Genomic DNA, 16,663 nt, shown 5'->3' on the forward strand with positions numbered 1-16,663 from the left:
ATACGGGGGCGTGGTCGGACCAGGTAATCTGGCCAATCTCAGAACTCCCAGTGATGCGCATTGCCGGAAGGTTCCCCAGGAAAGTGTCGATGCGTGTATGTGTGGAATGTGGGTGTGAGTAGAATGTATATTGTCAGGAGGTGGGGTTCGCCACTCGCCATAAATCAAAAAGGGCATGCTTGTGAATCAGAGCACGAAAGGCTTTTGCTTGCCTGGCTATGTGTGCTCCCGTCTGTCGGCCACTCAGTGAGTGTCTATCCCTGACCTCTGAGAACGGGACATTAAAATCGCCACCAATAAACAATGTGGAAGGGAGCTCCCGAGTAACCTTATTTAGGACCCGCTCAAGGAAGGGTATTTGACCTACGTTTGGGGCGTATATGTTGCATAAAACAATTGGGGCTCCTTTTAGTTGTCCGGTCAGGATGTATCGACCCTTGGGATCTTTGATAACCTTAGTGATTTGAATTGGGCAGCCATTGGCTATGAGGATAGCCACCCCTGCTCTTTTTTTATCACAGGGAGCCGTGTATGCTGTGAGAAATTTACTCCGTGCAAAGTGAAATGAGCCTGTGTCGTCGTGGTGTGTTTCTTGTATAAACGCCACATCTGCCTTTTGAGGTTTTTAACTCCTGTAGGGCTAATCGTCGCTTAACATTGGAGTTAAGCCCTTTAACATTTATAGTTATTATACGAATCATGGTTGAGTTTGTAAGTGTTTAGTTGAGAATGGGTCCTAGTCCTACCCCGCTTCTGTATGTGTAGTTTTCTTATCCCCGCGTGGTGGATCTCCGCCAGACTGCTCCCCATCGTCGCCAACACATCAGCATGCATCATGTAAATCAAGTAAAGATAAACCACATTAGGAAAACACATTAGGAAAGGAGGGAGACAACAAACAACATTTAGAACCATCACAGATGAATATGTCAACAATGACAGTGAGTTATCGGAATCAGTCTTTCCGGTCTTCAAAAAGTTAAGAACTGTGGTCGAGTGTCTATAATTAACGCTTGAATAACAATAGAGTTGTTCCCTCTAGAGCCGTGGGTGCTCTAGGAGTCAGATTCACTCGTAAGGGTCTACGGATTCGGCTATATAACAGAGCCTCCGCTTCGAAACCAGGATCTTTGAACAAAGATGTATATAGAAAAGAAAAAGAGTATACAACTAGCTTTATGCATGTCTACTCCCCGCAGTCATCTTTAGTAAGTGACGAATAGTATGGCCAACAAGGATTGCTCAATATTTGCAGTGTGGCTGTGTTTCGTGTCTCATTTCTTATGGGGTGTTTGCCCCCCCCCCGCTCCACCGGAACCCGGGGACGTAGGGGAATGTTGCCTTTTAGAAGACACCCGACGCCAGACCTCCGGAGGGGGTGGCGGAGGGGGAACCAGCCCCCAGTTGGACATCTTCGGCATAGGAATCTCCAGAATTTCGCAGAATTGGGGAAGATCAGATGCTTCTCTGAGCGTGGCTGTACGACCGTTTTTCCTGGCCGAGAGGCTAAAGGGGAATCCCCATCTATAGAGAATCTGGTGCTCCCTCAGTGTGTCCAGGAGAGGTCTGAGCATCTTTGCATTAACTCATTCTAACTGTCAATATAACCTTTTGCTACTCAGAATATGATTGCAATTATATTTCTGTATGTGATAAAAACATCTGACAAACACATATAAAAACCAGAGGCCAGCAGATCATGTGAAAATATAATATTTGTGTCATTCTCTAAACTTTTGGCCATGACTGTATAAGTGGTGGCCGGCAACCTTAGGCAAGAAACAAACAAAATGAAAAGAACCTCAGTTTTGTGAGAACAGAGAGGAGTTTTAATAAGTAAATTATGAAGATGCATACCTTTTACCAGTAATTTGCAATTTTAACCAGAAAGATATAACATTATAGGCATATTTTTTTAATTTATTAGGGACTGTGTAATGCTTAATTGTCCCAGCGATGATGCTGTAGGGAAATTTAACTTCGTAATGTCAGCAGTTATTTTCTCAAAATAATTTTTTATCCTTTTTTTTGTTTGTTTTAGGTTTTTAATACGAATGTGAAACAAGGTGACCTGGAATAGGATGTTTTCCACAGCAGTTCTTCATCTCAGTTCTTCGCACAATGACAATTCAATGTTTTGCTTCTGACTAAAAATAAGTGTTTTAATTATATTTTTGTTAAATATCACTTGTTCTACTTGTTCTATTTCTTGTCCAAAAAGCATTAAAATGTTGTTGTTTTGAAGTGCAAGTTGTGGCATTTTTATTGTCATGTTAATTATTGGTAATATTGTTTTTGATTAGTTATGGAGTTTGACAATTTACAGTATATTACATGAAAAAAATATGTAGACTTAACATTTTTAAGTCTGCAACACCACCAATATGTGGCAGAATTGTCATGAATTTTCAATATAGATTTCACTGTTTGCAATATAAAGTGTGGAATTCCTAAAATAAGAGTGTGCCAATCCTGAGTCATCTCTTAAAGTATTTGAATTGAGGGTTTAATGCATGAGTTACTGTAGTAAACAGGGTTGGACTCGAGGCACCGGGACACCGGAGGATCCTCCGGTAGGCCCCGTCCCCAGCCCCAGCTCCTGCCTCTTTCATTAGTCCCTGCCCTGCCCTTCATGCCTGCATGCCTACAACTGACTGGCCGTGCTGTGTGCAGATGTCAGGCGCAGCGGCACAACTTCTAGACTAGGCGCAAACTCCCCTCATCCAGCTGAGAGACTGTGCCAGCCATTTCCACATCATCCTATAAATCCCAGCAATGACGTCGCTGGGCTGCACTGTGTGCATAGGACCTGTGATGAGGTCACGGGGGGAGGAGTCAGGGGTCACATGATCAGGAGCCTCGGCGTATGCAGGACTCTGCTGTGCCGGTTGTCATGGTGCTGGATGAGGAGAAGTTTGTGTGGGGTCAGAAAGGGTTTACAGGGTGGATGTAGCAGAGCCGTGTTTGTACAAGGTGTACGGAGCAGAGCCGTGTGTGTGCGAGGTGTACGGAGCAGAACCATGTGTGTACGAGGTGTATGAAGCGGAGCCGTGTGTGTACGGGGTGTACGGAGCAGAGCCGCATGTGTACAAGGTGTACGGAGCGGAGCCATGTGTGCCCGAGGTGTACGGAATGGAGTCCTGTGTGTATGAAGTGTACAGGTCCGTGTGTTTGTACGGGCTGTGCGGAGCGGAGCCACGTGTGTACAAGGTGTACGGAGCAGAGCCATGTGTGTACGAGGTGTATGGAACGGAGCCCTGTGTGTATGAAGTATGCAGAGCTGTGTGTGTACGGGGGTGTACGAAACAGAGCCCTGTGTGTATGAAGTGTACGGAGCTGAGCCGTGTGTGTATGGAGCAGAGCCATGTGTGTACGAGGTTTACAGAGTGGAGCCGTGTGTGTGTGAGGTGTACAGAGCGGAGCCATGTGTGTACGAGGTGTACGGAGCGGACCTGCATGTGTATGGGATGAGCGGAGCCGCATGTGTATGGGGTGTGTGGAGCGGAGCCGCGTGTGCACAAGGTGTACGGAGCAGATCCCTGTGTGTATGAAGTGTACAGAGCCGTGTGTGTGTACGGGGTGTATGGAGCAGATCCACGTGTATATGGGGTGTACGAAACAGCCCTGTGTGTGCGCGAAGTGTACGGAACTGAGCCTTGTGTGTACGGAGCGGAGCCATGTGTGTACGAGGTTTACGGAGTGGAGCCGTGTGTTCCGACTGGAGCTGTATGTGTGCGAAGTGTACGGAGTGGAGCCGTGTGTGTACGAGGCATACAAAGTGGAACCGTGTGTGTATGAGGTGCGGAGCCGTGCGTGTATAAGGTGTATGGTGGGGAGCATTCATACTACCCAACTGTCCCGGATCAGCGGGACAGTCCCAGTTTTGAGAGTCTGCCCCACTGTCCCTGCCGGGAGCTAACTTCCTGCGGACACAGGAGTACACGGCGGAACCCCGAGGAGCACTTTAAAACTCGCGCGTGACGTTCCACCGGAAGTGACGTGCTGGAAGCTGACCGGAAATGAGGTAATTTTAGGAGGAAATTGTGACGGAACCATAGAGGCACTTCAGGAAATGCTTCAGATCCATCAATGTGTCCTCCGACGACAGCGCGGACAACAGGATCATCTTGGAACCAGGGATGCTGGCCATGTGAGCGGATCATGATATGTCCTGCATTGGGAGGCTTAGGTGGGCATTACAATGGGAGCCGGGCTGCTATAGTATCTTTATTAAAAACACGTGACATGCACACATATGAACAAGTCGGTAAGACACTGTTCACACCACCCACTGACTCAAACACAGAGAGCAAAGAATGACAATTGTGCAGAAATATCCTGCAGTAAAACATATAACAGTAGTCAGCAAGTGCTGATAAAAAGATAACAAATACAGGGTATTTAGTTGATACGTTTTTTTGCAAAAAAATATATGCCAAGCTGCTCCACCGCGTCAAGGTAACCCCTATTTAAGCAGTCTTTATCTAATGTATTTAAAACCTGAACATGTGAACAGTGTCTAAATGAACAGGATGAAGACAGGCGCTTCCTAGTATGGGCACGTGGTGTAAGCCAGCTCTTTATATGCACGTCACACAAGAGAGGGGTGGGGTCTCTCAAATCATGCATAGGCACGGAAAAAACTGGATTAAAAACACATGTGACATGCACACATGAATAAGTCGGTAAGACACTGTTCACACCACCCACTGACTCAAACACAAACAGAGAGCACAGAATGATAATTGTGCAGAAATATCCTGCAGTAAAACATATAACAGTAGTCAGCAAGTGCTGATAAAAAGATGATAATAAATACAGGGTATTTAGTCGATACTTCTTTTGCAAAAAAATATATACCAAGCTGCTCCACCGCGTCAAGGGTTAGTGGAGCGGAGCCGCGTGTGCACAAGGTGTACGGAGCGGAGCCCTGTGTGTATGAAGTGTACAGAGCCGTGTGTGTGTACAGGGTGTATGGAGCAGAGCTGCGTGTATATGGGGTGTACGAAACAGCCCTGTGTGTACGAAGCTGAGCCTTGTGTGTACGAAGCTGAGCCATGTGTGTACAAGGTTTACGGAGTGGAGCCATGTGTGTACCGACTGGAGCTGTGTGTGTGCGAAGTGTACGGAGCGGAGCCATGTGTGTACGAGGCATACAAAGTGGAACCGTGCGTGTACAAGGTGTATGGTGGGGAGCATTCATACCACCCAACTGTCCCGGATCAGCGGGACGGTCCCAATTTTGAGAGTCTGCCCCACTGTCCCTGCCGGGAGCTAACTTTTCCTGCGGACACATGAGTACATGGCGGAGCCCCGAGGAGCACTTTAAAACTCACGCGTGACGTTCCACCGGAAGTGACGTGCTGGAAGCTGACCGGAAATGAGGTAATTTTAGGAGGAAATTGTGACGGAACCATAGAGGCACTTCAGGGAATGCTTCAGACACATCAACGTGTCCTCCGATGACAGCGCGGACAACAGGATCATCTTGGAACCAGGGATGCTGGCCATGTTAGCGGATCATGATATGTCCTGCATTGGGAGGCTTATGCCTCTTTCACACATCAGGTTTTCGCCGTCAGGCGCGATCCGGCTCTTTTGACAAAAACCGGATCCGGCGACATGCAATGCCGGATCCGGTTTCTCCCCCATTGACTTGCATTTGCGCCGGATGGCCATGCGTTTCATCCGGTTTTCGCCGGATCCGGCAAAGTGTTGCAATCCAGCATCTGGAAAAAACGGCTACTGTAACGTTTTTTGTCTCCGGCGAAAAAGCCGGACGCGCCGGATCCGGCGCGTCCGGCTTTTGCACACAATGAAAGTCTATGAGCGCCGCAATGCGCCGGATCCGTTTTTTTAGGTCTGAGCATGCTCAGTAGCTCTGCCCACATCACACATATATAAAAGCATGACTGGGACCCTCAGCCACACCCAACATGCCACCAAAGACAGCAACCAGGCGCAGGAGAAGGCAGGAGACCACTGCAGCACCATCAGCACCACCACCACCCCAAATGGAGCAGCAAAGCGACCAAGCTGAACAACGGGAGGGGAGTCCAGCAGCAGATGAGAGACGGTAATTATCAAATACCTCATTCCTCAAAACTTGGGCCATGGAATATCAAGATATTCATTGGCCCTTTGTTTCTCTTTATTCAACAGCCGCCCAAGAGATGCAACAGCAGCAGCACTACCCACAGCCATGGAGTCTGGCCAGCAACATGACAGTACATCTTCTGGGAGCCCTCCCTCGCATCGTCAGTGTTTGACGGTAAGTTTTTATTTCCAAAATCCATCATCTCTGTAATATATGTCTATTCATTGCCTTTTATTTCAAAACAGGAAACACAAGCTGAAGAGGAGCTCTCAGAAGAAGAAGGAAGGGGTGGACAGACACCTGGAGTGGGCTCACAATTGGTAAGTTTTTTGCATCAAACGCAGAAACAACATCACACTACACATAACACATAGAAAACAATGTACCGCAGACCTCACACAGCAAACCAATGCCAACATCCAAACACATAATTTTTTTTCTTTTCTTCTCTAGTCTTCCCAATCTGGTGCTCGGCCAAGAGGTCCTCACAGTGCCTCCCAGGGTCGTCGGCGACAGCAACGCGGCGGTCACCAGCGTGTAAGTATAATATTTAAGTTTTAAATTTTGGTACACTTTTTATTTCATGTCTTAAAGTGTGGTGACTAATTTTGCTATTTTTCTCTTTTACTTTAACAGCCTTCACAGCGTGCTCCCGACTCAGACGGTGAGGATGGAGGAATTGATGTGGACCACCTCATCGATCTCGTCAGAGAAAGGGAGCCGCTATGGGGAATATGGCTGACCGCCGCCATGCTGACCTGAATGTTACCCGACGACTCTGGGAGGAAATCTGTTCGCTCCTTGTGGGCCGCTGGGAGGACCTCGATGCTCGGACCCAGATTAAAGAGCGTAAGTATATACAGTACCGGTTGCTTGATGTAAACCAATGTTTCCCGAACTCCAGTCCTCGTGGTCCCCACGGATCATGTGTTCAGGATTTCTATTTACTATGGAAATCCTGAAAACATGACCCCTGGGGACCATGAGGACTGGAGTTTGGGAAACACTGATGTTGTATACTAACCACTTTGTCCTTTCTCGTTTCAGGGGACAGAATTATGAAGCGGTGGCGGTCTGTGACGGATCGTTTCAAGAAGGAGTTCAATAAAGAGATGCGGGCCCCGAGTGGATCTGGAGGACGCAGGAGCAAGTACAAGTACGCACGAGCCCTGTCGTTCCTCCGGGATACTATGGTCACCAGAAGGTAAATATTACACACCCACATGTGAAAAAAAAATGTTTAGATGTAACAATTTTTTTTTCAGCCAGGGCCATGCCATGTCACTATTTTAATTGTTTTTTTTTCTCTTTATTCCACAGCACGGTGAGCAGCACTCGGGAGCCTGCACGATTGGACCCTTCTGAGGCGATCCCTGAGGAGACCGGCACCGAGGGACACTTCGTCTGCACCTTCCCAGCCTTCCCACACATTCGACCCATCTGTCCCATCCACCAGCACAGGAGCATCGTGGCCGCCTACATTACATGAAGCTGCTGGTGAGGAGATCGCTTTCCCTTTACCCCACCCGTCTGCCCCTGCCACCTCTAGTACACCTGCGGGTACTGGGTGGCAGCGGCAGAGGGGTCAGGAAAAGACTTATGCGCCAGAGTTCTTGCATCTGAATGCATCTTTCCAGAACTGTCTAAAAGTCTTGTCAGAGCAAATCTCCGCAGGCTTTCAGCAGATCAACTCCAGCATTCTGGAGGTGAAGACACTTCTGCAAACCATGCATTCAGAAGCAAGATCTTCGCCAAACCACACCTTTTTCAGGTCTGTTGTGGAGCGCATGGAAACGCTCTCTCCTACCCAGCAGATGCATGTAATGCATTCATGCCACGGTGCTCTCCAGCACGTTACCTCCCAACCTCCTCCTCCCACCCCAGTAGTTCCTCCACCTGCACCCCCTCCAGCCACTTTCCATCCTCTCCCTCCTATTACATACCAGCCACCTCCCCAGTACCAGCAACCTCCCCAGTACCAGATATCTCCCCACTTCCAGCAACCTGCCCCGTACCAAACTCCTTCCCCGTACCAAAATCCTTGCCCATACAACTTTCCATCAACATCATCTGCTCCTACAGTCCCTGCCCAACCCTCCACTCCACCGCCCACCACCTCTTCTGCCTCCCACATGTCCACCCATTCTGTAGCTTTTTCCACACCTTCACCTCTAACTGTTCCTTCCCCACCACGATCCCAGTCCTCTCTCCACACTCCCAGTGTCGAAGTGTCCCACAGCCCCTCCAGCAGTATTTCCACCCCACACTACAACGAGTTATAATGTTTTTTTGTTAATAAAAATGCCCATTTGGTTGGTTTCAAACATTTATTAAAAAAGTTTTTTTAACTTTAAAAACATTTTACAAAAAAAAAAATATTTTAAATAAAAGTTAACTTATCGTTTTACAATGGTTGTCTGTCATTTCTTTCTGCGGTGAAATATGTTTAAAAAAAAAGTTTAAATAATTTCAAAGGTCAAAAGGTATTCAAAACCTGGTATATAACTGTGGGTAAATTTTACCTTTTTGCCACAGTTGTGTTCCTGGTTGTGTTTGAAGCAAAGTATTTCACCAGTTGTGTTTATTGTTGGTGATTTCCTAACAATGTACACAACTGTTGTTAAAAGGTGAAATACTTTGCATAAAACACAACCAGGTACACACCTGTGGCCTAAAGGTAAAAATATTAAGACCATGACAAGATAGCCAACTTTGGTTGGCAAAGGTATATACTGTTGGTACAGAAGGTACGTACACAAGTAGGGCACAAATCTTTCACACTCTGTCATCCTGCCAGTGTACTCTGCCTTGAGGTGACATAAAGTATAGTGCAAAATTGTCCCTCATTACTGAAACCGTCACAGAACTTCTAGTGGTAATGTCCTGGTAATCTTGCAAGGTGGTTTCTTCAGAGGTGTCCTCAATGGAAATGGGTTCCTTGCAGATAACAAAATTGTGGAGTACCACGCAAGCTTTGATCACCTCGTCCACAGTTTCTGTCTTGAGGTTGATCGCAGACAATAGGACCCGCCATTTGGCTGTCAGAATACCAAAGGTACATTCAACCATTCTTCTTGCTCTTGTGAGGCGGTAATTAAAAATGTGTTTTGTTCTTGACAATCCTCTGCTACCGTACGGTTTCAAAAGGTGTTCTGACAGCTGGAAGGCTTCATCCCCTACACAGACAAATGGCATAGGTGGACCAGATGTTTGCGGCAGCGGTCTAGGGGATGGGAACTGGAAGGTGTTTCCATACAGTTTACGCCCCATGGCAGACAGTTTGAAAACTTGAGAGTCATTTGAGCGACCATAGGCCCCAATATCAACAGCAATAAATTTGTATTCCGCATCAGCGATGGCCATGAGGACAATTGAAAAATATTTTTTGTAATTGAAATATTCCGATCCCGATCCGGCTGGCTTTACAATGCGGATATGTTTCCCGTCCACAGCGCCCAAGCAGTTCGGAAACTGACATATCTGTTGAAACTTTTCTGAAATTTCAAGCCACCTCTCTGTTGTGGGCTCTGGTAAAAACTCTTCAGCTAAGGAGTCCCACAGTGCACGGCATGTGTACTTCACTATTCCAGATATGGTGGAAATCCCGAGTCTGTACTGGAAATGCAGTGACGAAAGTGATTCTCCAGTTGCAAGAAATCTGTGGGGAATAAAAAAAACAATCAATTAGTTTAAAATCACAGCATTACATACCAAAACTCAGCAATAACACTTGGAGATACAAACTACCACCAACAAGATTGCAGTGAAAGTGTGCTCTGATGCGAGGCATATCCAATAAATGTGGCTTACCTTAAAGTCACCATCAGACGCTCTGCGGGTGAAACAGAGAAGCGGCAATAGGTGTCCGATTTTCTTATGAGGTGTGCAATGCGCTCCACCAAGTAATCAAAATTCTCCATTTTCATCCGAGCATATCCAAAAAATTTATCCGGGTTTCGTCTAAGGTCCATGCAGAGTGTAGAATAGACCCCACGCGTCATTCTCTTGGCTGTGATGGGGTGGATCCACAAACGTCGTCTACGATGCTTGATGCGCTGCTGTCTCGCTCTCTCCTTCTCCAGAACAATCACCCTCAAACGATTCGCCTCCGCTGTAAAATAGTCATTTTGCTATCAGGTCAGATTAATATTGAGGATCTGAGAGGCCAGTAGTACCTTTTAACAACCCCCTACCTTTTCTGTTCATTGGTTATAGGGCACTTCCTTCACTGTGGTACCCCTTTGTATTTGCTTGATTAATTTAGCTTTTTACAATTTGACCTAATAAAGGTTAAGTTTTAATATCCACCTTGCTACACAGATAATTTATTTCGTGGATTGTTCTATTCCTGCTTTATATTCTGATTTAAGGGATATTATTACTGCAGTGATGTATTTATTTTATTTTTTGAGGATACTGTTTTAAATGGGGGCAGTCCTGTTATTGTGCAGAGCGACACTGTTGCTTTTTTTCCTTCATCTGGTGTATTTTAGAATTTGGAATAAAATCACGGTAAGTAATGTGTTCTGCAAGCGGTGCTCTAGATAACGGTGTTATTTCCTGCAGAGATGAGCCCTGTCTGGAAGAAGTGATGGCAGTCTGTGCTGGATGAAAGATGAAAAGCAAAGATGAAGGACTTCACCTAGAGATGTCACTGGTAAGTTAGTGTGTTACCTGTACACTGACACTATACACTGCATACTATATACAGCGGTCCGGTGTATAAGGTCACCGGTGATCACTGTATTACCTATACACTGACACTACAGAGCTCCTGTGTATAATGTCACTTGTAATCACTGTATTACCTGTACACTTGTCATGTCCTCAGCCGCAGGCCCAGTCTCCGCTGCGCAGGGAGACCAGCGCCTATCTTGCAGCTCCACTGGTACTACTCCCCCTGTCCATGGCAGACAATTAGCAGCTCCTTTCTCTGCTAAGAACCTGCATCCTCTTGGCAGGTATCCTGGTAATGCTCTTAGGAGGCGCACCCCGCTTCCTGCAAATACCTAAAACAGCAGGGCACCTGTTCTCTATTAGGGCTGTCTGTGCTGTGATGTTCTGTGCATAAAAGGCATCCTCCCCTTGAGGGAGGTGCCTGAACAACGTGTTCATTCTGTGGGATCTCTGCCTCCCACTCAGGCCACACTGCTGTGCTCTGCGTTCTGAAGGCTGTTGTTTGCATTATTCTAATACCTCTGTCTCCTCAGAATCCTCTGCTGGCCGTTCCCTCTCCTGGATCCTTCTGGACACTCTGGTTTCTACCCCAGATTGACCAAGGCTCTCCTCTCGGAACCATCTAGATATCATTGCTGGCTAGATCAGCCTTTCTGAGATTACACAGAACTTCCGGGATTCTTGCCACCTCCTCTATACGGTCTTTATGGGTCGTCCCTCTGGTCCGGGTATCACGGCATTAAGACCACCTGGTGTTGCGACGGGGGAATCCTTGTATAGGAGTACACCTTGCCCGGTGCTCCACTACGTGGTTCTGTGTTGTGGTCCAGAGGGTTCTTCCCTCAGGCACCTTTTCCATTTGTTTGCTTCCTTTAATAAACAGCCTTGGTTTTTTTGAAGCTCATTCTCCTGTCTCTTGTGTAACGGGTATACAGCTACCACTGCACCATCAGTGGTCTAGTGAGTCCACTATACATCTTCACGCTCTGTGGGCGTAACAACTGACACTATATACAGAGCTCCTGTGTATGTCACTGGTGATCACTGTATTACCTGTACACTATACACTATATACAGAGCTCTTGTGTATAATGTCACCGGTCATCACTATATTACCTGTACATTGACACTGTATACAGAGCTCCTGTGTATAATGTCACTGGTGATCACTATATTACCTGTACATAGACACTGCATACTAAGTACAGATCTCCTGTTTATAATGGCGCTTAAGGTGATATTAGTATTGTGCTTTTTTTTGTTAATCATCAGTATTGTAGTATTCAGTCACTATGTGGTGGTAATATGTTGTCTGGCCATGGTGTGGCGATATTTGTTCCTTATATGTGGTATTATTCCATCACTTTGATGGCAATAAGTTTTCTGGACATGTTGTGGTGGTATTTTCTCCTTGTATGTGGTATTATTCGTATTATTCGGTCACACTAGTGATAATATGGTGTCTGGTCATGGTGTGGCGGTATTTGTTCCTTGTATGTGGTATTATAGGTCTCTATGTGGTAGTAATATGTAGTCTGGACATGGTGTGGCAGTATTTGTTCCTTGTATGTGGTATTATAGGTCACTATGTGGTGGTAATATGGTGTCTGGTCATGGTGAGGTGGTATTTCTCCCCATGTATGTGATATTATTGATCATTTTAAAAATTGAAAAATAAACAAAAATATACCTAAATTGTATTGGATATTTTAACAAATGTTTAATAGGTTAGAGTAGAGTAGGGCCCAGCCAAAAAAGTCTACCATGTCGTGGTGGCGGCTTAAAAAAAATCTTTTGGCTAAAACAAAAGCTGCTGAATATATGTGTGATCTGGTGATGGGAACTGTTAATGTGTGATAGGTGAGAAGTGGAGTTTTTCCAAGACAGAGCGGTGGGACTGTGGATAGTTCGAGGGGTGGAGGCAGGCCTGGGGTGGAGCCTGGGCGGAGTCTCAAGGGGGCCCCAAAAATTTTGTCAATATGGGGCCCCGTAATTCCTAGTGGCTGCTCTGTGTGCACACGGGCAATGTTTGCTCCCAGGAAGGTGCAGAGCCGGGACAAAACAGGAGGAATCTCCATTGTTCTTACAGCATTTGTTACACTATTACTAAGCACTAATTTATAAGATTTATCACCAGTTTTATTCACAAGTAATTTGTGTCAGCAAAATGGCCCCAAATCGTACACCCTGGTTACTGCCGATATATCCAGGTGGTCTGCCCCCTGTGCCATGATCCTAAATGCAGAAACTGCGTTTTTCCACATTTTGTCTTTAATATATATATTTTTTGTTGTTAACAATATGCTCAGAGTATTGGGTCATTGCTGTATTTTTTAAGTTTCCCAGTGTACGTATTTTTGGTGTAAATTTAATGCTGGGATTCTGCACTCTAAGCACCACTTTGTGTTTTTTTTTGGGGGGGACTGCCCTGGAGTGGTACTTCTAACCTAAGGTCCCTGCCCTGCTCTTATACTCCCTGCTGCCGTCTTCACCTTTCATTGGCTCCATCTTGTGACCAGTGTCGGACTGGCCCACCAGAACACCGGTAAAATGCCCGGTGGGCACCAGAGAGGAGGAGGAAGAAAAAAAATTGAGGGATGCGGGACCTTTAAAACGAAAGGAGGCAGAGGCGCGCGTATGCTGTCCCGACCTTCCACCCGACGAACCCAGGTAAGCACTGGGGGCCCTGGGCGAACGGGGAGTGGGAAACAGCATGCGGTCTGTGACTCGGGGGAGCCCGGTGCCAGCGCTCGCGTCGGGGGCCCCTCTCTAATACTCAACTCTCCTCGTTCTGGCAGCTGCAGTGTTTTCAGTGCCCTTTGACTCTGCGACATCTCAGGGCAGAGGGTGCAATGACGTAATCACTGTGTGCTCAGCCTCTCTATCCTGAGCATTGCAGAGTCAGGAGAGACACTGAGTGTACGGGACCTGCGGTGGGAACGGGAAAGGTGAGTACTTGATTTTTTTTTCTTTATGTATGCAGCATTACATGGGCCCCATAATGTGCTGCATGGTGGAGCAGTGGGGCACATAATGTGCTGCATAGAGGAGCAGGGGGGCCATAATGTGCTGCATGGAGTAGCAGGGGGGCCATAATGTGCTGCATGGAGGAGCAGGGGGACCCATAATGTGCTGCATGGAGGAGCAGTAGGGCCCATAATGTGCTCTATGGAGGAGCAGTGGGCCCCAAAATGTGCAGAATGGAGGAGCAGTGGGGCCCAAAATGTGCTGCATGGAGGAGCAGTTGGGCCTATAATGTGCTGCATGGAGGAGCAGTGGGGCCCATAATGTGCTGCACATGGAGGAGCAGTGGGGCCCATAATGTGCTGCACATGGAGGAGCAGTGGGGCCCATAATGTGCTGCACATGGAGGAGCAGTGGGGCCCATAATGTGCTGCACATGGAGGAGCAGTGGGGCCCATAATGTGCTGCATGGAGGAGCTGGGGGCCCATAATGTGCTGCATGGAGCAGCGGGGGGCCCATAATGTGCTGCATGGAGGAGCAGTGGGGGCCATAATGTGCTGCATGGATGAGCAAGGGGGGCCATAATGTGCTGCATGGATGAGCTGGGGGGCCATAATGTGCTGTATGGAGTAGCAGGGGGGCATAGTGTGCTGCATGGAGGAGCAGAGGGGCCCATAATGTGCTGCATGGAGGAGCGGGGAGCCCATAATGTGCGCATGGAGGAGCAGTGGGGCCCATAATGTGCTGCATGGATGAGCGGGGGGCCATAATGTGCTGTATGGAGTAGCAGGGGGGCATAGTGTGCTGCATGGAGGAGCAGAGGGGCTCATAATGTGCTGCATGGAGGAGCGGGGAGCCCATAATGTGCTGCATGGAGGAGCAGTGGGGCCCATAATGTGCTGCATGGATGAGCGGGGGGCCATAATGTGCTGCATGGATGAGCAGGGGGGCCATAATGTGCTGTATGGAGGAGCAGGGGGGCCCATAATGTGCTGCATGGAGGAGCAGGGGGGCCCATAATGTGCTGCATGGATGAGCGGGGGGCCATAATGTGCTGCATGGATGAGCAGGGGGGCCATAATGTGCTGTATGGAGGAGCAGGGGGGCCCATAATGTGCTGCATGGAGGAGCAGGGGGGCCCATAATGTGCTGCATGGAGGAGCAGGGGGGCCCATAATGTGCTGCATGGAGGAGCAGGGGGGGCCATAATGTGCTGTATGGAGGAGCGGGGGCCATAATGTACTACATGGAGGAGCAGGGGGCCCATAATACTGTATGGGGGAGCATTATATGGGGCCCATGATACTGTATGGTGGACTATGAGGTGCCCATAATACTCTATGGTAGACTATGAGGTGCCATAATACTGTATGGCGGACTATGAGGTGCCCATAATACTGTATGGCGGACTATGAGGTGCGCATAATACTGTATGGCGGACTATGAGGTGCCCATAATACTGTATGGCGGACTATGAGGTGCGCATAATACTGTATGGCGGACTATGAGGTGCCCATAATACAGTATGGCGGAGTATGAGGGTGCCCATAATACTGTATGGCGGACTATGAGGGTGCCCATAATACTGTATGGTTGACTATGTGGCTGCCCATAATACTGTATGGCAGACTATGTGGGTGCTTACAATACTGTATGGTGGACTATGTGGGTGCCCATAATACTGTATGGTGGACTATGTGGTTGCCCATAATTTTGTATGGTGGATTATGTGTTGCCCATAATGCTGTATGGCGGACTATGTGGTTGCTAGTGATGAGTGAGTATACTCGTTGCTCGGGTTTTCCTAAGCATGCTCTGTGATCTCTGAGTATTTGGATGTGCTCGGAAATTTAGTTTGTGTCACCTCAGCTGCATGATTTGCGGCTGCTAGACAGCCTGAATAATTGTGAGGATTTCATAACAAACAGGCAATCCCTGTGTAACAACCCTGCTGGCATTGTTGCATGGCCTCCCATTCCCCAATCACCAACTTTCTCACTGCTCCAGGCCATGCTGTGATTTCTGTCTGCTGCCAGCTCCATGTTCAGTGCCTCTTGTCTCCTTTCTGCTCTGTGCATATTTCCTGGCTGTGTCTATAGGGGGGCGGCGCCAGAACTCTCTGGTTCTTATGGAATCAGTGTGCACCTGCCTGATGTGTCCCTGGCCAATTACCAAGAACCCGCTAGTATTTAGGGCATCTGCTCCCAATGGACTCTGCCTGTGCAATATGTTAACTCAGTTTCTGGATGCTGAGTAAGCCAGGCCCTGTCCTATGTCTTGCCTTCTCTGGAGGCTTGATTGCTAATCTCTGTGTCTCTGTACCTTGCTGTGTCTTTCCTTGTGTCCTCTCTGTCAGCCTGTGTTCCGCACTCTCGCGGCGCTCTGCCTGTACTCCGCACTCTCGCGGCGCTCTGCCTGTACTCCGCACTCTCGCGGCGCTCTGCCTGTACTGCACACTCTCGCGGCGCTCTGCCTGTACTCCGCACTCTCGCGGCGCTCTGCCTGTACTCCACACTCTCGCGGCGCTCTGCCTGTACTCCACACTTTTGCGGCTCTGCACGAGCTCTCCTCTCTGGCAACTCTTCCTGCTCTGTACTCTTTTGTGCTCCGTACTCTTGCGGTTCTGGTTCTGCTGCTGTAGAACCTCTTGCTGCTCTCCAGCTCTTCCTCGCAGTCTTGCGGTTCTCCTTCTGTGCCCAAACCTGTTCCTTCATTCTCCATTCCTTCCTGCCTGTATCCATACCTCAGAAAATTATGAAGATAAACAGAGGAAAAGAATTCAAACTCACAATATATTTATTTATAATATTTTATAAACATGTGTGTGATAATATATGTTAACTCAAAAATGTGGTTGAACCAATCCCCCTAACAAAGGATGGCAGACCATCCGGTATATGTAAAAGAAAAATGACTTAAAGATG

General features: G+C 47.6%; 1 protein-coding gene across 2 annotated transcripts in view; it reads left to right on the top strand.

Annotated features, from left to right (window-relative positions):
* BRD8 (bromodomain containing 8) overlaps nt 1-2,244 on the top strand; it is a 284,491-nt gene extending 282,247 nt beyond the window's left edge. For both annotated transcript variants that reach the window (XM_073556914.1, XM_073556915.1), the window contains one exon: nt 2,042-2,244. In XM_073556914.1, coding sequence (XP_073413015.1) covers nt 2,042-2,080 — 39 coding nt within the window. In that variant the 3' untranslated portion in view covers nt 2,081-2,244. The remainder of the gene's footprint in view (nt 1-2,041) is intronic.
* Nucleotides 2,245-16,663: the final 14,419 nt, after the last annotated feature.

The sequence above is a fragment of the Dendrobates tinctorius genome, unplaced genomic scaffold, assembly GCF_039654945.1.
Source record: "Dendrobates tinctorius isolate UK_male_01 unplaced genomic scaffold, ASM3965494v1 ptg000241l, whole genome shotgun sequence".
NCBI classification, from domain to species: Eukaryota; Metazoa; Chordata; class Amphibia; order Anura; family Dendrobatidae; genus Dendrobates; species Dendrobates tinctorius.